Raw genomic sequence first — 24,226 nt, 5'->3', positions numbered from 1 at the left:
ACTTGAGTCAGCTGAGAAAGCAGACCAACAAAGCCCAAAAAGCTTGCAGAAATGTACTAGATTTGAAAAACTGAAATTGAAGACCTCTAAAATCTAAATAAAGACGTTAGGATAAAACTTTGCTTACTGACAGTGAAAAGCCCACATTTCCATAGAATCCAGCATAGACGGTTACAAATTATGTAAACACAATTGCAGTTTCCTGTGGAACTTAAATGTCCTAATAAGACAGAGAGGAATGGTTTTGATGTTGTTTTATTAAATAAATATCAACATGAAGTAAAATCTCTAAAACAATAGTAAGAGTTAAAACATAAGCTTGCATAGCCTGTAAACAAGATCCCTGAGTTAATATTCCCACATTTTACAGCATTATTTCCAAGCTAAGCTACACATCTCACAATCAAGTGTAAAGTCTTGTTCAGTATCATATGGCTTATCAAATGGTTTATAGCTTTAATTGTATTACTGACATAAAATGAGGAGGCAACTAGTTGTGTGATGATGTAATGCACTGATTTAAGAGACACCTCTTGCAGCTGCTTACAGACAAGTACATGTACCCATATTGGAAATCATCCCATTTTGCAGTCATGGGGAAATTCCAGTGTCAAGTCTTGTCTCACAAAAATAACACCAGGCTTCTTCTACACCTTAGGATACATCTTCATGTCCAGAATAACACGTGTTCTTGGGTGGAGTCCAGCTCTATGCTCCCCTTTGTGTGAGCATCTGTACTGTGCTTTAATCATCCCATTAAGTAAAAAGGGAAAAAAGAAGAAGAAAAACTGTTGATAAAGTAGATAAACCTTCAGCAAACAACAGACAATGACCAGGCACTCAGTCTTCCTCAGGAAACTTGAATTTAGCATAGACGATGAGCATGACTATGGACATTAAGACGCACAGTGAACCAATCACAAGGTAGGCAATGCCCAGGAACTCATTCTTGCCACCCATCCAGGACACGTTGCTGAACACTACCTTCTTTCTCCCACCAAAGCTCAAAACAGGATAGTCTGGGGGACAAATGTTAAGGATTTACAGCAAAAATGGAAACACGTAATTTCAGAAAAAGAAGTGACCATGTGCCAATACTTCACTGTAGTATTAAATATACAAAACTGTTAAGATACTGTATAAAAACTACCACTGGTTTTGTATGTTTTAACCCATTTACTACTAATCATGTACATTTGACTGTGCTTTAATTTTGAATACATTTAAGTATAATCCATCCAAGTTTACATTATTCTAATGACTTATTGCAGTGTAAACTTGTCAAAGCAATATGTTTTTAAACTGCCTGTGATAGATGACAACTGAACCAAGGCTCAATATTCAAAGAATTGATTTCTAATGTTTACACAAAAGAATAGAAATGGTCTGAAACTGTAGAAAAAAATTAATCCAATCAACACAAATTGTCTGGTTTGCCTTAAAATTGGTAATATTTACAAGTAGTTAAGGTTTAAACTTGGAAACACAGTGGTATGATCCTTAATGCAAATTCTAAATGTCTTTGAGGTATTTACATAGGCCTTCATGGCTTCAGGTAGACCGTGATTAAATTACATGAAGATTATTTGCGTAGTACATTTACATGTGTCAGAAAATTTGCCTTGTTTTTCCTTAACTTTAGGAACTGCTGAATCATTGCATTCCCTCTGCCCAAGTTAAAACAGGACCACACCCAACCTGTGAAACAAGTTAAACCAAGTTGCTGTTGTTCTAACATGACACAAAAAACATGTGACCAAGTCCATGGCTGACCCCTTTATGTAGATTTCAAGCTTAGTAAATCTCATGAGGATGGAACCGTTTAAAACTCCTTTAACCACACATGTTCTTGTTTAAAGCATAAGATTAATTACCCAGACTTATATGCTGTTTAAAATAAGTAAAAAGCATCCTCTTCCACATACCCAACACAAGGAATGGCACAGTGTGTCATACAACAATGTGAAAAGGACACATTTACACAGTGATGCCTTTGAATAACTTATCACCCCTTTCATGTGAATAATTTCTAAATATTGATTAAAATACAATTATTTTAAAAGTGGTTTTGCAAGATATTTGATTGCTCACTCAGTGATGTATTTTAATAAAAATAAAGATATATATGAAAATAATTTAAGATAGGCCTTTGTTTAATAGTTTTGATGGTCATTCACTTGGCACTACTGACAGCAGCTGCTGCTGCTGCTGCTGCTGCCTACATGCCCCAGTGTTCTTCAAACACAGGACTCACGCTCAACAAACATAACTGCCCATACATCCAAGCACCATCCTCAAAATCATCCCAGAATCTGTAACGTGTATAAAAAGGATACTGTAGGTAATTGCAAGGGAGTAACTTCCAGCTGGAAGACCCTGTGCATAAACACCCTCGTCGATACGCCCATAGAGCTTTCTGAAATTTGGCAGGGCCGCCCTCCTCATCCACACCAGGAAATTTTGATTGATGAAGCCATTGTTAGCAGGATCTGATGTGTCCAACTCATACGCAGGCTTGGACCAAAATATGGGTTTCACGGTACCTGGAAGTCAAACTTTTAATCAGCGGTCATGTTTTTCAAACATAATTTTAAATTCACGTTATATTAAATGTGATTTCATCTAAAAAGGACCCCTTATTCACTGCACTAAACTAAGTTACTCCTTTCATCCACAATACTAGGCAGGCTTCAATAAAACTCCTTTACCACTTTGTAAAATCCTTGTGAGCACCAAATTATTTTTGAGCAGACTGGGAACCCCTCATTAAAGACAATTAATCTGCAGACTAGCACTACTTAAATAGAACAGACAGCAAGTAAAGTAAGTAACTACTGTTGAATGCGTTCTTCAGAGGTGTGACGCTGGGGTTTCTGTATTTGATGTTGTAGTCGGTCCACCAAGCAATCCCTTTTCCATCAAAGGGCACCAGTGTCTTTGTTCCATTGATTTTTTGAAATAGTTGGAAGGTGTCTTTAAAAAAAAAACAGTACAATAATTAGTACTTCCATAACACAGCAAATAAAACTTAATTCCAAATGAATTTAAATGTTTTTACATACCATTGAACATGCTGTTTGCAATTGATCCACACGGTACAATTGGTTGGTTGTTGCGGTCATACACATAGGGTGAACAGGTGTCACTGGGACTCTTCAAGAGAGACAGAGAACAGTGTTTTTATTGCTCAAATAAATATTCAGATATTTAGTTTATATGACAGATGGGCAACGGCATGAGATACCGATATGTTGAAGCAAGGGGACAACTTAGCATATTTGTACTCCATTATGCTTTCCATTCCTTTAAAGTATTTTTATTCCAACTGAGAACAAATTTAGTTTTTCCCCATAGAAATTAAAACCAGAGTGGTGTGTGTGTGTGTGTGTGTGTGTGTGTGTGTGTTTTTCTTCAATATCCTAGGTTGTTAACCCACTTTAAAGTTAGTCAGGTCTCCAGACAGCTGCACGTCATCTTTGGACACACCGTACTTTCTGAAGTTCTGGAAGTAGTTGGACAAACCATAATAAAAGAACACGGTTCCCTGTGGAGAAAAACAGAATCACAAAAACACAGCCGTCAAGTGTTGGCAGCAGGAGTACACTTAAACTGTATTACCGTTTGTATGTATGCGAGTGCGTTTGTGCAAAGCTACAATGCTACTACCTTAAATAGACTGTCAATCGAGAAGTCCAGGTCGCACACACAGTTTGAGACATTTGGGTAAGTGCACTTAAAGCATGGTGAGTTTTGCTCAAGCCCAGTGTAGTCGAGCTGTGTAGGAAAGAACAAAGAAAGGTTATTAATTATTGATGGCTACAACACCTATCTCTTTGAACTCAGTGTGATATTGCTTACAAGTGAACAGACAGTGTACAGTTCAGTTTATCTCAACAATGAAAACAGGGATTGTTTTATTAAGGTTTGTTTCCTTTCAACCCCTATGTTTCAATCCAGTTAACACATGTTTACTGTCTCTTCCTCCCTTTTTGCTGGTGATGTCTGACCATTGATTTCCAACATGCCCCCTAAATGCTTGGTGTGTTCGGTGGTCACAGTCATACCTCCAACACCTGGATGCTCCGTGAAGTGACAAAGAGAGCGACGCCAATGCCAATGAATGCCAGGCCGATGAGGACAAACCCTGGGATGACAATGCCAGCGGAGAGCATGGGCTGCCATGCCGGAAGCCTCTGCTGAGTGAAGGCCGTGTTGTCAGGCCGGTTGGCCAACTCCTGCTCTTCTTTGACCATTTTTTGGTTCTGTTGGATAAATTGTTAAACAGCTCACCATTTTGTAGGCTACTTTGTTTGTAGTAGCCTAAGCAGGCCTATGTACATTACTTTAAGTGTATTAGGCCCTAATAGCCATGGGCAACATACGAAACACTCTAATGAGCCTTTATTTACACTAAAGAATTCCCCATGTCTGCTACGTCAAGTCCTTACTCTCATTTTGAATTAGGCTACGAGATTGCATTATAGTTTAAATGCCCCACCCCTAAAAGTCTTTATCACACAAAAAAAAATCTTGAATCTTAACTAGCTACCAAAAAGACAAATAAGCCAAGAACAAAACACATACAGACTTTTAGCCTATGATTTTCGCTCACTTTAAAACATGCTGGTAAAGCTAAATGGTTAAGGTGAGGCACAGACGCCTATATATTCACGACATCTAGATTTTAGTTGTTATACTTACACACAGTCGGCTCAAAATGGAGGAACAAAGGAGTCAAAACGTCGTAGTAGTCGCGACAGCGCTCACCTTTTTACCTGTCTAGCTAGGTAGATCCCCACCTCCCTGCACACACCGTTCTTCCCGTAGACAGTAAAAGAAGGTTCTTCCTCCAGACTGACGTCAGTTTGTTTTCAGAACTGGGAGCAGTTTGTCGACTCGATAGACTGAAGATAAGCGGTTCTGATACGCTGAATCCCAATCCCGATCCCCAGCAACAAAAGGGAAACTTTAAACCAAATTGTTTTACATCTATATCCTGAAAAACAAAGCCGATAAACTAAAAAAAAAAAAATAGATTCATTGCAGTAGCTTTGAGTATTAAATCCCCGCCTACTTTTTGATTGACAATAATTCTGACCAATCGTTTCGCTGAGTGGTACAGCGTAACGTTTTCGATCCACCAATCACATCAGAGTTCATTGAAAGGAGACCTGCTACTGTGCCGTCTTTGTGTTGACATCTTCGGAGGACTTAAAGGTAATATTAATATTTTCAATATTTATGCTCGCATTCATAAAAAAACAAAACATGCTCCCTGGTGTAGGGAAGTCTGCCTAACATTCGGTCAGTTTAGAAATGCAGATTCCTTTTGGAAGCGAAGCCGGTGCACCTGCTACTGTTGCCAATGTTGGTGCTACATGTCTCATTGTTAGCGGCGTTAGCTAACATAGCATGGTCTCGTAATGTAAATTCAGAAGAAATTTCATTTAGAAGCGATCCAAACAATGTGTGTAATACCGCTTTGTTGCAATCATATTAAGTGAATATAATATTATATGTATCTGTGCTATATGCAAGTCGCTGTCAAGAAACAAAGCCACCGTTAGCTAACGCAAGCTAACGTGGATAGCCATAGCTAACGTTACCATTCTGCTGCTAGCTTTGCAGCTTGCTAGCTAACAAAAGTCACATTTGATCCGGTTGGCAATCTAGGAACTACTAGCAATAACAGTCTTGGCACAACAAAGGTGTCTGACGAACGGCTGTCCTGTTTAAATGAATTAATCAAATGAACACCAGGGTTCACGCGTTTAGCTCTTTCAGGTTTTCTCGAGTGGTTATTCTCACTTCTGCCAATCCTGATAAACCACTGAGCTACGGCGAAACACATTTGATGTGATTCCCTTGTAATATTCAGGAAAAAAAAAAAAAAATATATATATATATATATATATATATATATATATGTGTGTGTGTATATATATATATATATATATATGTGTGTGTGTGTATATATGTGTGTGTGTGTGTGTGTATATATATGTATATGTGTGTGTGTGTGTATATGTGTGTGTGTGTGTATATGTATATATGTGTGTGTGTGTATATATGTGTATATATGTGTGTGTGTATATATGTGTATATATGTGTGTGTATATATATATATATATATATATATATATATATATATATATATATATATATATATATATATATATATATATATATATGTATATGTTTTCAAAAATGTTTAGCTAAATCTCAATGGATGTAATGTGAAAGGCCAACATGTTTTGTCCAGTTGGTCCTGTTCGTAACTCTATTTCTGGTTCTGTCTTCATTTCTTAGTGTTTGAATGGATATTACCAGGTGCACGGAGAAATGGGTAAAACAAGAAAAGGTTACTATAACCATGGAGTCCTCATTTCATAAACCATGACATTCATTAGCTAACGTTACTTAAATCATCCAGCGAAGCAGATGTGACATTTTTGGGTGGAGCATCTCCCAAAGGCCGACATTGTTTGGTGGACGTTAGCCTTTTGTTGCAGGTGCATTCACTGCCCCCAAAAGCAAAGTAACCAGCTGACATAGAGGGTTGTAAGCAAATCTTTCTGCTTGGATCTAATTTGTATGAAAACCACTAGTAAGTGTATGTAACCATTTGGCATGGAATTTGTAGATTTTACATTTGAACTATTGTAGCCTATACATTTCAAACAAATTTAGAAATGGGCACAAACATAAATAAAAAATAAATAAAAATTGTTTGGCTGCCGCACAACCCACACTTGATCATTTTCATCTTTTCTTTTAGGAATATTTTGAAATCTTTTTTTCATTGATTTTTCTATTTTGAACATTCAAATTTCGACCATTGACCCTACATTCTAACTTGGGATTATAGTATGTTTTATTTTGGTGAATTTCATCAAATTTCTGTTCCTCCTTTGTTCAGGAGAGGCCTCCAACATCCTCCATAATGCTGTCTAGCAAGAAGTCAGACGCTGGCTCATCTTCCTCCTCTTCATCTTCTGCGGGAGCAGCGGGAGGGGATAGGGCCCCGGTTTGTGATGCCCAGACTGGTCCATCGCCCTCAGCGGCAGGCCCTATGGATGTAAAGAAAAAGGAGAGGTCATCCCCTAGTGGGGAACCTGGAGGAGCTCCTTTGCCTCACCAAGCAGGCCCGGGGGGGGCAGACCAAGACTCAGCTGAAGTTCGCAGAACAAGTCGTCGCAAGCGAGCAAAAGTAAATATTTTAGGGTTGTGCTTCCTCCTGCTTTGGGAGGACAAGATTCTGCCAAAACTGATTTGATGAGTGAAAATTGAAATGGAAAAGGATTTTTACAGTTTTTCATGACCATTTGTTTGCTTTAAAGGATCAATACATGTATCATCATTAAAACCTTAGGTGTAATATTGATCTCAATCTAAATTTAGCAAACAGAGGTCATTTCTCATCATCTTTGCAGCATGATGTTTATGATATTTGTTTCCTATTCCCAGAAAGGTTTTGGCACTTGTAACGTGGGAGCACACCGACCAATTGATGGCAACGCTGGTTTTAATGATGCTTTTATTGTGCCTACCGTTGCAGGTGGAGTACCGCGAGATGGACGAGAGCCTGGCTAATCTGTCGGAAGACGAATATTACTCTGAGGAGGAGAGGAATGCCAAGGCAGAGAAAGAGAGGAAGCAGGTCATCCCTCCACCACCTCCACCACCAGAAGAAGAGAATGACAGTGAACCAGAGGAGCCATCTGGTGAGTCTGAAACTTGATTAATTATAACAAAGCAGTAAAATGAATCTGATGTTTTTGTTGAGGAAAGAAACTCAAAATGTGTAATAAAAAGCCTGATCTTTTCTTTAGGCCAGAATGCAGAGATTCTTCTCTACTAATGTGAAGGCTGTGTCTTTCACAGTTACCCTGTGTTTGATTACATTTTGGAGTTCATTGCACACGAATGCTCTCATCTTTTTCTATTTTTTTTTTGTCTTGAATTGATCATAAATGACAATTCAATGCTGTTAATAGCATAACAATAGATGTGGCTGGGTTGGATCAGTGGGTAGAGCAGGTGCACATATACTGAGATGTTTATGCCTCGATGCAGAGGTCCAGGGTTCAAATCCGACCTGTGACAATTTCCTGTATGTCTTCCCCCCCTTTCTCACCTAGCTGTCCTATCAAATAAAGGCAGAAAGGCCCAAAAAATAATCTTAAAAAGAATAGTGATAGATATGTTTTATTTTTAGGCGTAGAAGGAGCTGCTTTCCAGAGCCGTCTTCCTCATGACCGTATGACATCCCAGGAGGCCGCCTGCTTCCCTGACATTATCAGCGGTCCCCAGCAGACTCACAAGGTCTTCCTCTATATCCGCAACCGTACAGTAAGTGCAAGTGTAGACACATTAGTTTGTGTTAAAAAAACTAAGGACTATGGGATCATAGTTTTAAACCTACATGTGTGCCTTAATTCATTTTAACCTCGTGCAGCTCCAACTGTGGCTGGACAACCCTAAAATCCAGCTGACCTTTGAGGCCACAGCACAGCAGCTTGAAGCTCCATACAACAGTGAATAAACATTATCTATATTTTATTTTTCTACATTTTAATTCTATTTATTTTTACAAGAATAATGTAGTCATACAGAAGTTGAGATTTGTGTGCTTTTATTCTCTTTTTAGGTGATGCTGTGCTGGTCCACAGAATACACAGCTACTTAGAAAGGCATGGTCTCATTAACTTCGGTCTTTACAAGAGGGTCAAGCCTTTGCCCAGTAAGTTCACTTCATGTATTGCAGTGGTAAAATAACACTAGCCAATAGCTAAATGTTAGTACAATTTATGTTTTCTACAATTTACTTTGGTCTGAAGGCAAAGTATCTTGGATTTATACCCCAAAAAACTAAATCTGTTTTGCTAACGTTGGGATTTAGTAGCTATTCTTGCTTGTAGATGCAATCATTTTAAGAGAAAGTGACCTGGGAATGGTCAGTAGTAAGGATACCCAGGTAATGTACTCTCTGCTTGTTGTTGCAGCTAAGAAGACTGGGAAGGTTATAGTCATTGGTGGAGGTGTGTCTGGGCTAGCTGCAGCCAGGCAGCTACAGAGCTTCGGGATGGATGTTACAGTTTTGGAGGCCAGGGTAGGTCATCAACAGGGTTTCTATCAATCTGTTATTTCAGGTATATTTGTGTTTTTTCTTAACCAGCTATTGGTATAAATCATTTTAGGAGTGTAAAACATTTACTGTATTTGTATAATTGATAGCATAGTGAGATTAGTGCCACCCTCTATACACTTTATATAATACAGTATAAAGGGTTTAGATGTTAACCAATTCAGTGACCTTAACTTACCTTGTGTTTTGTAATAAAGTTTATAATTGGCACAAGTGTATCATATTACAATAGAAATGTTTTTTTCCATGCAGGACCGTGTTGGAGGCAGAGTGGCCACATTTAGAAAAGGCAACTATGTTGCTGATCTGGGAGCCATGGTGGTGACAGGGCTGGGTAAGATTCAGATCCAGTTTATTTTTTATGTGAATACTGAAGTCACAACCGTGACAAGTCAAAGCATCCTATAAACCTTTAGTGTCTTCTCATGACAGACCATCATAGACTCACGCTTTGAGGCAGTTGCTTTTAACAGTCAGCTAATATTCTACAGTTACTTAAATCTACCTGTAGAGGGTGTTATTGTCCATGTTTATGCTGTGTCATTGTCAATTGTGTGTGCGTCTGTGCTTGTTCAGGAGGGAATCCCATGGCAGTAATCAGCAAGCAGGTTAACATGGAGCTGGCCAAGATCAAACAGAAGTGTCCACTGTATGAAGCCAATGGCCAGGCAGTGAGTATAACGACATTCCTTAATCATTAATTCAATTTATTTATTTATTTATAGTATCAAATCAATCAATCAATCAAATATACAGAGATTTGCCTTTTGTACAATATCCTGCCATAGCCAAGCTCCTGGGGGGTTCCTATACAAACAAGTGGAATCCAGAGTTACCTTATGAGTGGTTCAATATTTACAGTAGTTGTAAAAAGTTTTCATTTTCTGTTGATTGTCATTTGCATAAATCCAAGGTTTACTCTGAAAGCCAAGAAGTTGTTAAAACAGTGGCAAGAGGTTAATGGCAGCAGGGCCATGCTTGTTATTTACTCCAGCCAGCTGATGCCTGAAAACTGTCTACCTGCTTCAGTCCTACTCACATTTTTTAGCTATGATCAAACAGCTAACCTCTGGCTACAGCTGCGTTAGACATGTGTATCCAAGTTACATTTTGGCATAGAAGTGCTCTGTGTTTGGGTTTATTGTTGTCCTGAGGCAGGGATCTGGCTTTCCATGAGCCAAAAAAACACAATGGATGGTGGATTCATTTAACTGCTTACTGTTGCGTGTCCTCAGCAACAGCTCCAGTTCCTTTTAGAGCAGAACAGAAAACAGATATAGCCTAATGTCATTTAATTAGAAATAAACAGAGTTTTCCCCTCTCATTTTTGTTCTGTCCGTCATGTGGCAGCAACAGTAGTAGGATGTTTAGGTTCATGTTCGGGGCACTTCTATTGAAGTAGAGACTAGCCAGCAGGGCTCTTGAAGCATCCACATCATGTGTAACTGGTTTCCTCCTCTGCAGGAAAAGGCAAATTAAATGTACATGTTTTACTTTTGTGAAAATCTGTTTGAGGTTGAAGTTGTGTTTACTTAATATGTTCTCTTTCTCTCCCCTCTTGTCTTCTCAACCGCTTCCATGTTAATCTTTTGGTGAACTACTCAAGGGTGAACGGTGCACCAGTGTATGTATTGGTTTATTTATGTAATACATTCCTTACCTATGCTTCTTCTGCTCATATTAGTGAATCAGTGACTTAAATTCATGTCCCAGTAAGAGAAGTAGACTCAGTTACAAGTTGGATCCATAAATGACATCAAAACAAAACATCATACATTTTCTAGTGAAGTTCTGCATATTGTACCAGTTATAATACTTCTTGCGTCTTTAGCATGCTTTTCCTACTGTTTCTTTTTCCTATCCCATCACTTCTGTCATTGATTGTGTGTATGTGTCTGTGTCCGTCCAGGTGCCAAAAGAAAAAGATGAGATGGTGGAGCAGGAGTTCAACAGATTGCTGGAGGCCACCTCCTTCCTCAGTCACCAGCTGGACTTTAACTTCCTGAACAACAAACCTGTTTCTCTGGGACAGGCGCTGGAGGTGGTCATACAGTGAGTACATGGTGTACACTACATGAGCTCACACACAGGAGATGGTGATAGATGTATTCTGCATGTGTGTACCCCTAAAAGAGATGTATACAGATACACACAAACATTCTAATTGTGTGTGTGTGTGTGTGTGTGTGTAGGCTTCAGGAGAAGCATGTAAAAGATGAGCAGATAGAACACTGGAAGAAGATTGTAAAGACTCAGGAAGATCTCCGAGATCTTCTCAACAAGGTGAGCACACGTCAAGTTTTTTGGGGGACCAGCAGTAGTCCCAAACACATTTTATAATGCCATCACATTGGTGGTGCCAGAATCTCCCACAGTGCCACAAGACTTAACTTGCAAACCACATATTTGTAGTGAATTGCTGACCTTGCAGATCTGATGGCAGTCTAAAAGTTATGGTATGAAAAGCAGGCTTTAGACTGGAACGCTACTGGTTTCAATTTCAGGCTGATATGCATCCACCATCATCTCGTGACTTCCGGCTTACCCTCCCTCTCTTTTCCTCCCTCTCCCTTTTTTAGATGGTGACCACTAAGGAACGGGTGAAGGAGCTCCATCAGCAGTATAAAGAGGCCAGCGAAGTCAAACCACCAAGAGATATCACAGCTGAGTTCCTTGTGAAGAGCAAGCACCGTGACCTCACAGCGCTCTGCAAAGTGAGCTCAAACGCTGTTTCAGATAAAAGAAAGAGAAATGTTATCATCAAAAGCTAGAAGAAAGTTACAAATATTTACAAGCTGTGGGCAGTTATCTAGACTGATTGTCGCCTAGAACAGATTCTTATGTGATGCTTTCATTTTTCCAGGCTGAAATCAGCCTTTAGGACTTAGAATACTCTAGTGAAGACAGTGAAGTTTAAAAGCTAACTATTTCCAACTGTGGTTGTTGTGTTGTGGGCATTACGTAGTGTGTGCTTTCAGGTGCTGTAGTTTGAACTACTTTGAAACAATATTAGATTTTCTTTGTTGATTATTAGGTGTATGTGCAGGTCTCAAGGTCAACCACCACAATAGAAACATTGTATTTGTTCTGAAGATCAAATCATGTGTAGCAGTATTATGCAGAAGTACTAGCTTGTACGATGTATATTTTATGGACTACTTGATATCGGGTGATGATTCAGAAATGATGTTGGGAGACCTCAAAGATGACGACCAGTCCGATGATTACAAATCAAGTGCAGCTTTATTCAAACAGTGAACAAACTTTCATGACACTGGAACAACCATGAGCATACAGACACGTCTGCCCAAAGATGAACCCCATGTACATCATAGTGAATACCTTTTAAACACTTTTCGTGCTTACACAGCATGAGACATCTATTTCAGTTGGAACAGTTTACTCTTAAACTACACCTTTTATGGCACGTGCTCCTAATAGATTCTCACATTCCTGGCTCCAATTCCTCTCTGTGAAAGTTGTACCCAAACTCATAATAGATTCTACACATTCCTGTGGGTGAAGGTTGTCCCCAGACTAACCTTCCTGTGTAGTAACCTACATACAACATATAAAATACACTTGAAACATGTAGGCTGAAATATCCAACCTATCACTACTAGGTCAGGATAGCTCACAGAATTGTAATGTCATGCTCTTTAAGTTAACCAGACAGGCTGTGTTTAAGTGGTTTAATGCCTCGGTAGGATGTATTATTAGTGAGCGCTGCTGTTTTATTTTTGCTTCAGATAAATCCCCTCCACTACTGCTAGGTGTGTATTTAAAAGGATGTTTTAGTTAGTTTAAACACAGCTGGTGTCAAACTGAATTTGTCTGCTACCCATCCACTGTCTGAGAAACCACTTCAAGGCTTTGAATCACGGTCTGACTGTCTTTATGTCTGCAGATGTACACACACACACTTTCAGTAAGACAGAAATAGCATTTAAGATTGTGTGTGTTCATGACATGCATGACTACACCATATACCAAGATTTTAAGGCTGTGTCAGGATATTTTTGCTAGCCTATTTTCCAGCATTCTTCATTGGGACGTAAAGTTTTCTAGACTTGACTCAGTGTAGCTGTGTCCTGGGGCCTGGCGTGGTAGGAGGTATTACCGGACTCTGCACTGCTGCTGTTGTTGGTTATATTGTGGTGAACTGATGAACAGGTTGACTCAGCCCATTCTGTCAAAACTGCTTGTCCTTTCTGCATGACCTGAAACCCTCTGGGTGCACACACACACACACACACACACACACACACACACACACACACACACACACACACACGCCTACCTAGTGAAATACTTCACCAGCTCAAAGTGTTACAAAACAGTTTTGCATCTCAATTAATTTTCTCATTAGTTTTAGCTCATTAGATTTCATTGAGATAAATATTCAGTATCATAAAATCTTGAAAATAAAAGAATTCTCGTTATATCCGCATGTTCCAGCAGCGATACTACATGGATGAAATGTAGATGTTTATACATGTCCTTGCTGTCTACCTTGTCTCTGTGTAGGAGTATGACGAGTTGGTGGAGATGCAGGTTAAGCTGGAGGAGAAGCTTCAGGAGCTGGAGGCAAATCCACCCAGGTAACCAATACTTCTGAAGTTTCAGCATAATCTCCTAAAAAAAAAAAAAAAAAATATATATAATCCTCATTTTATTTGGTATCACATTAGTTAAAGTGCCATGACAATTCACTGTGTGTTAACCAGTAGGGGTGGATGAGGGTGTAGTGGCCAGAATAAAATTGAGCTGGTCTCTATTTGTTGATCCATCTTTTCTTAACATTCTTTTGTGTAACGGTTAAATCACAATTTATTATGAGCGGGAAAACTATATACATCCATGGGATACATGTCATTACTGGACAATAGTCAAATCACTACATAATATAATTGTTTGCTCTATTTTGTCATTAGAAATGCCCAAGACTACATCTTTAACATGTGTATCTATTTTGTTTTTTCCAGTAAAACTTTATTTATTCAAACTATGTTTGAGACCCTAAGGCAAAAACATCCCAGGGTCGGGATTGGTTCGGTTTAATAGATAACTACATGAAGCACTTATTTGAATAGAAATAGATAGGAACAGAGGCTATCCATGCTAAGTATGTTGGACTGGCTATGTTGAAGCAATATTAGCTTATGTACGGCAGTGAAAATAGTCCTTAATGGTAATAAAAAATATTTTTTATGTTGGAGCCCTGCATCCCACACCAATGTTTACCTGTGTATGCCTGTGGCAATTTGCCTATTTTTTTGTTTCCAGTTAATGCTATGTATTCAAATATGTATAATGACAGTTTTGAGTTAGGCTTTTTCAGCTTGTGCATGAGTAAACCTGTCCCTCCGATGTCGGAATAGCTGTCAGTATACATCACCATGTCTCTTTACTTCCCTTCTTTCCCACAGTGATGTTTACCTGTCATCCAGGGATCGGCAGATCCTTGACTGGCACTTTGCCAACTTGGAGTTTGCCAACGCTACGCCTCTCTCCACCCTTTCTCTCAAGCATTGGGATCAGGTATATACATGTACCCATTTTGAAATGTCATAACTGTGTAGTCCTAACAATGGTCTTCCATTGCAAAGACCCTGAGGCCTCTTACAGTCCCATGTGCATAACAAGTTATTGCTAATTTAACTGTGAGATGCTTCTGCCAGTCTGTTTTAGGACAGTAGGTAGTTAATTGTGCCACTGGGGTGACAGGTTATTAATTTATCCACAGGATGATGACTTTGAGTTCACTGGCAGCCACCTGACAGTAAGGAATGGTTACTCTTGTGTTCCTGTGGCCCTGGCTGAAGGCTTGGACATCAAACTAAACACAGCAGTGCGGCAGGTCCGATACACAGCCTCTGGTACGTTTGTCTTCTGCCACTTTTGGCCACAAGTTCTACTATGGATTTTGTGATTGATGTACATGGGTGGCTGTGGCTCAGAGGTAGAGTGGGTCAGCCCTCAACTACGAGATTAGCGGTTCGATCCCAGGCTTCGTCAAAGTGTCCTGAGCAAGACACTGAACCCCAAGGATGCTGAATGTTTGGTTGTCCACTGCTCCTGATTGTACATTGTACTGTACGATGTGTATGTGAGGAATAATGAAGTTTCTTCTTTCATATAGATGTACAATGAATGTTCTTCATCTGTTTATTCTACAGGCTGTGAGGTGATAGCGGTCAACACTCGTTCTACAACCCAGACCTTCATATACAAGTGTGATGCTGTGCTGTGCACCTTGCCTCTCGGCGTGTTGAAGCAGCAACCGCCTGCTGTGCAGTTTGTTCCCCCGCTGCCTGAGTGGAAGACATCGGCTATACAGAGGATGGGCTTTGGCAACCTCAATAAGGTACGGTGCTAAGCATTTATCAGACCTTGTTTCCTTCTGTCCTGCTATCACTAACCTCATTCTGATTTGTCCATATTTTAGTTGTAAAACCTGAATATGTTTGATATAGTGAAGTAGGGCTGCAACTAACAATTATTTTCATTGTCGAATAATCTGACGATTATTTTCTCGATTAATTGTTTGGTCTATAAAAAGTCAGAAAAAGGGTGCCCCCGGATAGCTCAGTTGGTAGAGCGGGCACCCATATATAGAGGTTTACTCCTCGAAGCAGCGGGCCCGGGTCCGATTCCAACCTGCGGCCCTTTGCTGCATGTCATTCCCCCTCTCTCTCCCTTTTCATTTCTTCAGCTGTCCTGTCAGTAAAGGCCTAAAAATCCCCAATAAATAATTCAATAAATAAAGTCAGAAAAAAGGGTAAAAGTCGGTCAGTGTTTACCATAGCCCAATATGAAGTTCTCAAATTTCTTGTTTTGTCCACAACTCAGATTATTCAGTTTACTGTCATAGAGTAATGAAGAAACCAGAAAATATTCACATTTAAGAAGGTGAAATCAGAGAATTTTTATAATAATTATAATAATTTTTATTTCTTCATAACAAAAGGACTCAAACCAATTAATCAATTATCAGAATAGTTGGTGATTAATTTAGTAGTTGACAACTAATCGATTAATCTTTGCAGCTCGATAGTGTCGATTAGTTTTTTTTCTCCTTGCAGGTTCATATATCATTGTCCATTAGGGTTAATAATTGATAAGTCAGCAGCAACCAGCATGAACTCCTTCCTGTCCCTTCCTTCCCCAGAAAAATCTAAACAGGTATTCGCACAGAGACAGTGATTCAGGCCAAAGGAATTCCCTCCTTCCTCTAATCTGCCTAGGTGATGCTGCCTTATCCTGGTTTACATCTGGCCTCAGACGGAGGATGGGGAGTGGGAATCTAAGGGTGGCATGGGCAATGTCTAATGTGTAGGAGTGGAGAGGCAGTCGGAGCCTGATGGCGTGCGAGTGAAAGGTGCTTTTTGCCAGCGTGTTTGTAAGCGGATCATGTGGGAGTGCTCATCCTGCGTCACTCCTGACCCACCAGCTCTCTCTCTCTCTCTGTTGCTGAGCATCATCTGCAGCAGAGTACTTTATCTCCTAATTCTACTGCAGCACAGAGGAGAATACTGCATTATTATGCAATCTGAGCTGTTACTAATGCTGTGTCTCCAGCAGAGGGCGCTCTACCATTCATACATGCATAACCATAAAGCAATGGCAGTCAATGTACTGAACCTGAGATGTGCTTCACATGCCATTGAGCTTTTGATTAAAATAAGCACTTTGATTGTTGTGTGACTGTTTGTATGTTGTGTGACTGTTTGTATGTTGTGCTCCTCCCTGTTTGAAGGTGGTGTTGTGTTTTGACCGAGTGTTCTGGGATCCCAGCGTCAACCTGTTTGGTCATGTCGGCTCCACCACTGCAAGTCGGGGCGAACTCTTCCTCTTCTGGAACCTCTACAAAGGTGACACGAGATCCCTTTTAGTTTGACACTGCAGATTGATGTGGTATTGAGATATTTTCCTGTCCATGTATAGTATGCTCTTTGCCTCGCTTAATGCATTCATATAAAGACTGTAACAAATAGTGCCTTTTTCTCTTGATAGCCCCAATCCTGCTAGCTCTGATGGCTGGTGAGGCCGCTGGCATCATGGAGAACATCAGTGATGACGTGATTGTGGGACGCTGCCTGGCCATTCTCAAAGGAATATTTGGAAGCAGCGCTGTACCACAGGTACATGTTTGTGCATTATCTGTGACAAAGACTTATTTCCAATCCATCAATGTTCACTGTGACGTTTGTCAAGTTTTGTCTTTCTTTGCCTTGACCTTTTGCTTTGAGTTACTCTTTAACTTGAAAACAAGTCCACATGCCACAAACCCGATGTCTACATAATTCAAGAGTTTTGTTCGGTTACAGCTTCATCATGCTTGTTGTTTACAGCAAAATAGTGGTTGATTTATATTTTTTTTAAGCTCCATCGTTAGTGTTTTCTGTTTTTTTCCACTACTTTGAGTGGAATGTGAAATCTGTTTCTAAAATCGACCCCTCCCCCCATAACCAGCACAACTTTACACAGCGAGCACATGTGAAAGGCACTTACAAGTGGAGTCGTATCCAAACCACCAGTCGTTATAAATCATTTGCTTATGGTTTCAAATGGGATAAAATCATATGCATGGAGGCCAGCGTTGGAACTGTTCCATCCAGCTGTTTACAGGTCCCTCTAATATCATCATGGAAACTCCTAAGAAGTATGTGTTGTTTGTCGTCATGGCAGCCAAAGGAAACTGTGGTCACTCGTTGGCGTGCAGACCCCTGGGCCCGGGGCTCCTACTCGTACGTCGCAGCAGGTTCTTCGGGTAATGACTATGACCTTATGGCACAACCCATCACACCTGGCCCTGCTATACCGGGAGCCTCACAGGTAAACACACACTCTAGTGTTGAGTTTGTGTGAGAATGTCAGTTATATATATATATATATATATATATATATATATATATATATATATATATATATATATATATATATATATATATATATATATATATATATATATATATATATATATATAATGTGTTTTGATGTTGACATGCCGATTGAATCATATTTATGTGTTGGCTGATGAGTTCTGACAGTTTACTACCACACTTTTTCTTCTCTCACCAATCCCCTACTTTCTTATAATTCCTTATTATGTTGGGACAATCCAACATTGATCTCAATGTGGTTATTCTTTTTTCCTCTTAGCCTGTCCCTCGTCTCTTCTTCTCGGGGGAGCACACGATCAGGAATTACCCCGCTACAGTTCACGGCGCCCTGCTCAGCGGGCTCCGCGAGGCCGGACGCATTGCAGATCAGTTCCTGGGTGCCATGTACACACTTCCCCGACAAGCCACTCCCACAGCTGCCAGCAACCCTCAGCAGGCTCAGCCCACTCCCAGCGTCTGAAATTGCCCCTCCCAGTTCCTGCCAACTCAGGACCGCGGGACCAACTATAGCAGTTAATAAGAAAATACAAAAGTTTACCCACAAACTGCTGATATTTCTGTACGTGAAAAGTCTTGGAAGTCCCTGACAACACTTTGCATCATTGCCTTTATGCAAGTACTGACACAGAATTTATTTTCTGGCTTTAGGTATGATGTGAAATTGAGTTTCCTTAACTGGAGCATTTCAGTTCCTCAGACTTATTTTGGAAAGCTAGTGACTGTTTACATTTCCAGCTAAATATGGAGACAGATACTACAAAGCTTCTACAAAGACTGGGCTATGCTAAAGAATAAATCCCAATTTTGTTACATAGTAATGTAATATAACTCTTCTTTAGAAATGTGTGATTTCACAGTCTTAAAAACAGAAGCATGGCATTATATCTATTTAATTTGTGGAGCATGTCTGCAAAACCCAACATCTATTTATATGCTCTTGTCTAAATCCTTAATGTACACAGAACCTAGAGCCAGATATATAAAACAGATGACCAACCTGGTAGCAATTTCAATCTCAATGCCTTGTGCTGGTTGTGTTAATTCTTAAAACATTGCTATGTACTGTAGCTGTATGCCTCCTACATGATTTAGGTTGCAGAGTGTAGTGAAAATAGTTTGTATTAAAGGTTAAAAACACAGATATGTTGAAAGAATTGTGAATGTTTTTGTTGCCATAGCAGTTCAAGTATTTTATTATGGTTGTCACCACATACTTTTTTTTTTTATATTGTCAGTTGTTTTGTTATTAAAAGAAGACAGAAATTGTATCTTGAAATCAGCGTGTTCTCCTTGAAAGTGATGTGGTGTGTATGCAGCCTAATTCTGAAGGTTTTTAAACGGAACAAAGTGCTTCCTGCCCTATCACCTACACATGTGTAGTTTATTTTGTACATGCATGTACAAAAGTAACATGGCTGCTTCTGCTTTGACACTCCTTCATTGCTGGTCTGGCTGATACCGTGTGTGTGTGTGTGTGTGTGTGTGTGTGTGTGTGTGTGTGTGTGTGTGTGTGTGTGTGTGTGTGTGTGTGTGTGTGTGTGTGTGTGTGTGTGTGTGTGTGTGTGTGTGTGTGTGTGTGTGTGTGTGTGTGTGTGTGTGTGTGTGTGTGTGTGTGTGTGTGTGTGTGTGTTGAGGGTCCCTGGCCGCAGCTCCACATGGTGGAGGACCTTATGAATGAGGGCGGAGATTAAAATGGTCAACCATGAACTATGAGCTTTTCTGTGGAGTTGTATTTCAGGGCTCTGTGCCCCTCTTTTTCCATGCACTCTCGAGTGCCACAGGCCTTGTATTCCTCCAGAGATGCGGTTATTATTATCGTGACCAAAGGAGCTGTTTGATGTAACAACAGTAACTTGAGCTGAGGTTTTGGACTGCAGCACTCAGGTATTTTCACCTCCCTGGTAAACCATGGGCTCAGAGCAATGTGTAACTGTTGACTGGTGAGGTTATTTTTCATAATAGCCTTAAGCCCACATCAACTGATTACTTGATAGAGGCAGAGACGTAGAATGTTATTAGAGTCCTTGGGATGAGATACCACAGCGTGTCTGGGCACATCTCATGTGATTCATAGGTGTGTGGTGGAATGTACATCAACACAGGTGCTAACACCTCCCACATGCTTTTTCAAGCATTTTTTTTTACATCATCCATTATCAAATATAAAATAAATCCAGAGATTACATTTTGACTGTAGAATGGTTTCATTTAATGTCAGTAGGCTACAATATTTTAGCTATTCGAGCTTCATGGCTTTATGGATGGTAATGTTGGTCCAGACTGAAATATCTATAGCTATTTGATAGATTGTCATGAGCGTTTGTACAGACAGGCCACCATCAGCTTAAAATGTATGTGTGTCCAATACCTGTTGTTAATGACTAAAACCCCACAAAACTAATTAGCCTCAGCTGTACTTTGTGTGTGCTATTTAGCAATTGTTAGCATGCTAAAACGCTAAACTACGATTGCGAGCACAGTCAACATTTTACCTGCATAACATCAGCATGTTGCTGTTGACACTGTGCAAATGTTTGCATGCTGATGTTAGCAACTACAACCTCAGTCACTAACATGCAGGGTTCCAAATTAGCACCATCTACTAGCCAAATGCTGGCAAAATATGCAAGTGGCTGGTAGATTAGCTTCACTCACCAGCCAAAAAAACCCAATTGTAATCTATTTAGTTTCTGGTCAAATTTGAACATTCACTAGCCATTTGGCTGGTGGATGAAAAGGTTAATTTTGAACCCTGCACATGGCTGTAGACTTTAGTCTTGTTGACAATCAGTTTTCTAAATTAAATAACATTCCACATGCACAATATTTAACCTAGTGTCACTTCTAAAGTTATTCAAAGCTACAGGCTCGACCTCAGTGACCCTCTGCATGCATTCTCACATTCAACATCCTCCTCAGTCTTTCCAGTGACACCTGTTTTAGGCAGTGAGGCCTCCTCTTTCTCACGCTCACTACTCCATCTTCCTCCACTCGCCTGTGCCACTGAATCATTTCCACGGTTGACTTCACAGCACTAATTCAGGTCAGGCATCGGCGCTGAGGCTCAGGAGTACCAGGGTCTAAACAGGCACCGGTGTGTTAGGGTAGCACCTCCCTGCATCTGAACTTGGGACAGATTAAACCACACAAGTAGGAGACAGTGTTAACCCTTGCCTCTCAACCATTTGACTCATGACACCCCACAAACAAACCAGGGCCTACTCTGGATTCTCTCAACTAAAATGGTGAACTCTCATGATAAGTGATGATTTTTTTTCTTGTGCATCTACTCTTTACTCTTAAGAACTTAGGAAGCCTTGATACGCAAGCATTTGTGATTCATAATAGGCCTTTTTCCACAGCATTTGACATTTTAACTGGTCATTGTAAGTAAAGCACGGCTGTTACTGATAACATTAACGATGGCTTTGTCCTATTCAAGCATGCATAATGTCAGGAGCCTGATACTGAAGCAGCAAACTCCATCCATCTTCGTCCGCTTATCCGGTATCGAGTCGCGGGGGGTAGCAGCTCCAGCAGGGGACCCCAAACAAGCAGCAAACTCGAATTCAGCCATCCTTTATTTTCTTCTTTTGCTTTTCCTGCTGTGACATGCCAAAACGTCAATGGGGTCTTGTATCAGGAGTAATATAGTTGATAATAAATGTGTGTAATATACAGTTTGATATCATTGGGATTATTAGTGTAAAACTCATTTTCAAATCCAAGATCAGGGGGTGTTGTCCACTAACAGTAACCTCAATAGACCAGAATATTGCATTCTGGTCATTTTGAGGCTACGAAGCAGCTGAACACCAGGACTCACTTGTTCTCAACCAGAACATGTTGATCCTTTGCTCTAGAACGCTCTCCACCTACACATAAAGGCCATGCAACTGAATTCAACACGTTCAGGCTTGTTCTCTGGAGTTGTACAAAACTGTTCTGTGCAATGATGGAAATTACTAGGCAGCTTGTGGTGAAAAAGTTGAACCATAAAAAAGACCTTTGTTGGTTATTTTCAGATTAAAAGTCAGATATATCAGACTAGATTGTGTAGATTAGATGATTTAAAGCAACCTACCGTCACAGGAACAGAAGTGCTGGCTTTCACAAAGTGAGGCAGAGCTGTTTAAGAGAAAGTTGTGCGTGCTGACTTTGCATTCCACAACAGCTTGTGGTTTTCCTCTTTGTACCTGACCAAATTTGCCTCATTTGTCTGCCTGCTTATTTTTGCATACCGTCAGCTGCTGATCTCCCTGCCACACACACACACACACACACACACACACACACACACACACACACACACACACACACACACACACACACACACACACACACACACACACACACACACACACTCTACAGCTATGAAATCAAAACTTGCTGAGCTTGTTCAGTAAAAAGCATGAAAGAGATTAACATACGTGGTTGAGTTTTACGCACACACATACTGACACAGGTTCCAACATGGAGACGTGTTACAAACAGGTTGGTTTTTATTTTTATTGGAATACATATGGTCTGCTGTACAGTTGGCAGCTTCAAGAGACCTACATGCAGAGTGCGCCAGCCACAGTAAGGTTAAAACATGCACAATGTATTAAGTCTAAAACAGAAAAAAAAACTCCCCACACAGTCCACTTGGCATTGCTGACAAACTGAGAAGCAATATTGAATCATAAAACACTTTTGATCTGATTTCATTACATATAGTTTTGTGTTTGACACCTCTGTCAGTCTCCTTCTTCTGCACACAAAATGAACTCAAACACTCAGCAATACAAACAGTTGATTGTACAGGCCTGAAATTCTTGTATTTGTGCATGTATGTGTGTAAGAGAGATGAGATCCAGTTATATGTTGCTTTTTAAATTCCTCTCAGATGATATGTGTGTGTTTATATATACACACACACACACACGTGTGTCTGGGGCCTGCACGCTTCTTTCTTTGGCAGCACTTACAAATACAGCACAGAAGATGTACGAACCCTGAATTTATGAGCGAGGGAGAACAGAGCAGCGTAGAGGCCGGAGCACAGAATGGTCCCCGATAACAACGGGACGACACATGGTGAACCACTCAGCGTTGGGAACCTGCTAAGCTCTGATAAAACGCACATGGCTCTCATTCTTCAATGACTATGACACAACTCTGGCCTCTCTCTCTCTCTCTCTCTCTCTCTCTCTCTCTCTCTCTCTCTCTCTCTCTCTCTCTCTCTCTCTCTCTCTCTCTCTCTCTCTCTCTCTCTCTCTCTCTCTCTCTCTCTCTCTCTCTCTCTCTCTCTCTCTCTCTCTCTCTCTCTCTCTCTCTCTCTCTCTCTCTCTCTCTCTCTCTCTCTCTCTCTGATCCGTGGTGTGTCATCATAGCTCCAGGTTGTGAGAAATGTCTTGCATTAAAATAACAAACACAAAATACAGGAAGAAGTACTCTCCAGGAGTGTAATTACAATGAGGAAGATACATTATCTTGCAAATACTTAATATATTTCAATAATAAGGCCCACTTTACAAAATTACAAGAGATTCCTTAAATAAAATCTATCCAATATAGTTTCCAAAATAAGACATCTTTTGTTTAACAAAGAAATAAAAAACAATTAAGCAGAAAACAAAAAAAGGAAAACCCTCAAATTGAATATTTCCCCTTAATTTCAGTATTTTAGAGACAGGGTGACCATCTGGGGAAGCATTAGCACTGTCTCTAACTGTAAACTGGAAATACTGTGGAATGATTTTGGCACAATGTTAGAAGGCTGAGATGCAGGCATAACAGGGTGCCATACCTCAAAAGATATGTTCATTTTGTCCACTGAGTGCATGCCAATTTCCTTTCTTTAACTTGCGAGATGATTCTTAAATACTCTAACTTGGCTGGTGCAAAAACACATATCTGTCTGTGGCACATTCAGCAAACGGCTACTAAAACAGAGTTAAAGTACAATTCTGGGACACAACAGAGGAAACTTTTTGACTAAGGGGGCATTAGTCGTTTGAGGTCTTAAAGTTAAGTGCTGGTTAAGTGCAGATTACAGCCTACGCCACCCAATGACACCATGACCCTGGCTTTACAATGGAGGCCTTTGAGGACAAGGGCCTGTTCGCTGCCTAAGAGCCATTTCTGCATTGCCACTCTAATCTCTACTAAGTACATTCTAGTCTACTTT

General features: G+C 40.1%; 2 protein-coding genes across 7 annotated transcripts; one reads left to right on the top strand and one right to left on the bottom strand.

The window, feature by feature from the left end:
* Nucleotides 1-443: 443 nt before the first annotated feature.
* Nucleotides 444-5,049, bottom strand: tmem30b (transmembrane protein 30B). Of its 3 annotated transcripts, none has more exons than XM_028565440.1 (8): nt 4,768-5,049; nt 4,065-4,262; nt 3,667-3,774; nt 3,437-3,544; nt 3,063-3,153; nt 2,836-2,973; nt 2,337-2,543; nt 444-1,019 (listed from the first exon to the last, which is right to left on the bottom strand). In XM_028565440.1, the coding sequence occupies exons 2-8, from the start codon at nt 4,251-4,253 to the stop codon at nt 841-843; spliced, it is 1,020 nt and encodes a 339-aa protein (XP_028421241.1). In that variant the 5' UTR covers nt 4,254-4,262; nt 4,768-5,049; the 3' UTR covers nt 444-840. The 3 variants fall into 3 exon arrangements, with proteins under 3 accessions (XP_028421241.1, XP_028421242.1, XP_028421239.1); XM_028565441.1 differs by having other exon boundaries at nt 4,776-5,049; XM_028565438.1 differs by having other exon boundaries at nt 4,702-5,048.
* kdm1a (lysine (K)-specific demethylase 1a) lies at nt 4,696-19,330 on the top strand. Of its 4 annotated transcripts, none has more exons than XM_028565436.1 (22): nt 4,696-5,217; nt 6,310-6,361; nt 6,920-7,210; nt 7,559-7,724; nt 8,219-8,352; nt 8,459-8,537; nt 8,651-8,743; nt 9,006-9,112; nt 9,401-9,482; nt 9,725-9,819; nt 10,755-10,772; nt 11,058-11,200; nt 11,341-11,431; nt 11,728-11,862; nt 13,676-13,749; nt 14,578-14,689; nt 14,895-15,027; nt 15,328-15,515; nt 16,908-17,022; nt 17,165-17,292; nt 17,840-17,986; nt 18,314-19,330. In XM_028565436.1, exons 2-22 carry the CDS (start codon nt 6,317-6,319, stop codon nt 18,512-18,514), a joined length of 2,577 nt encoding a protein of 858 aa, XP_028421237.1. In that variant the 5' UTR covers nt 4,696-5,217; nt 6,310-6,316; the 3' UTR covers nt 18,515-19,330. The 4 variants fall into 4 exon arrangements, with proteins under 4 accessions (XP_028421237.1, XP_028421235.1, XP_028421238.1 ...); XM_028565434.1 differs by having other exon boundaries at nt 4,697-5,217; nt 7,556-7,724; XM_028565435.1 differs by lacking the exon at nt 4,696-5,217 and adding an exon at nt 5,449-5,467 and having other exon boundaries at nt 7,556-7,724.
* Nucleotides 19,331-24,226: the final 4,896 nt, after the last annotated feature.

The sequence above is a fragment of the Perca flavescens genome, chromosome 20 (assembly GCF_004354835.1).
Source record: "Perca flavescens isolate YP-PL-M2 chromosome 20, PFLA_1.0, whole genome shotgun sequence".
NCBI lineage: Eukaryota > Metazoa > Chordata > Actinopteri > Perciformes > Percidae > Perca > Perca flavescens.
Note: the sequence above shows the minus strand (reverse complement) of the source record. Positions and strands in the feature narration are given on the sequence as shown.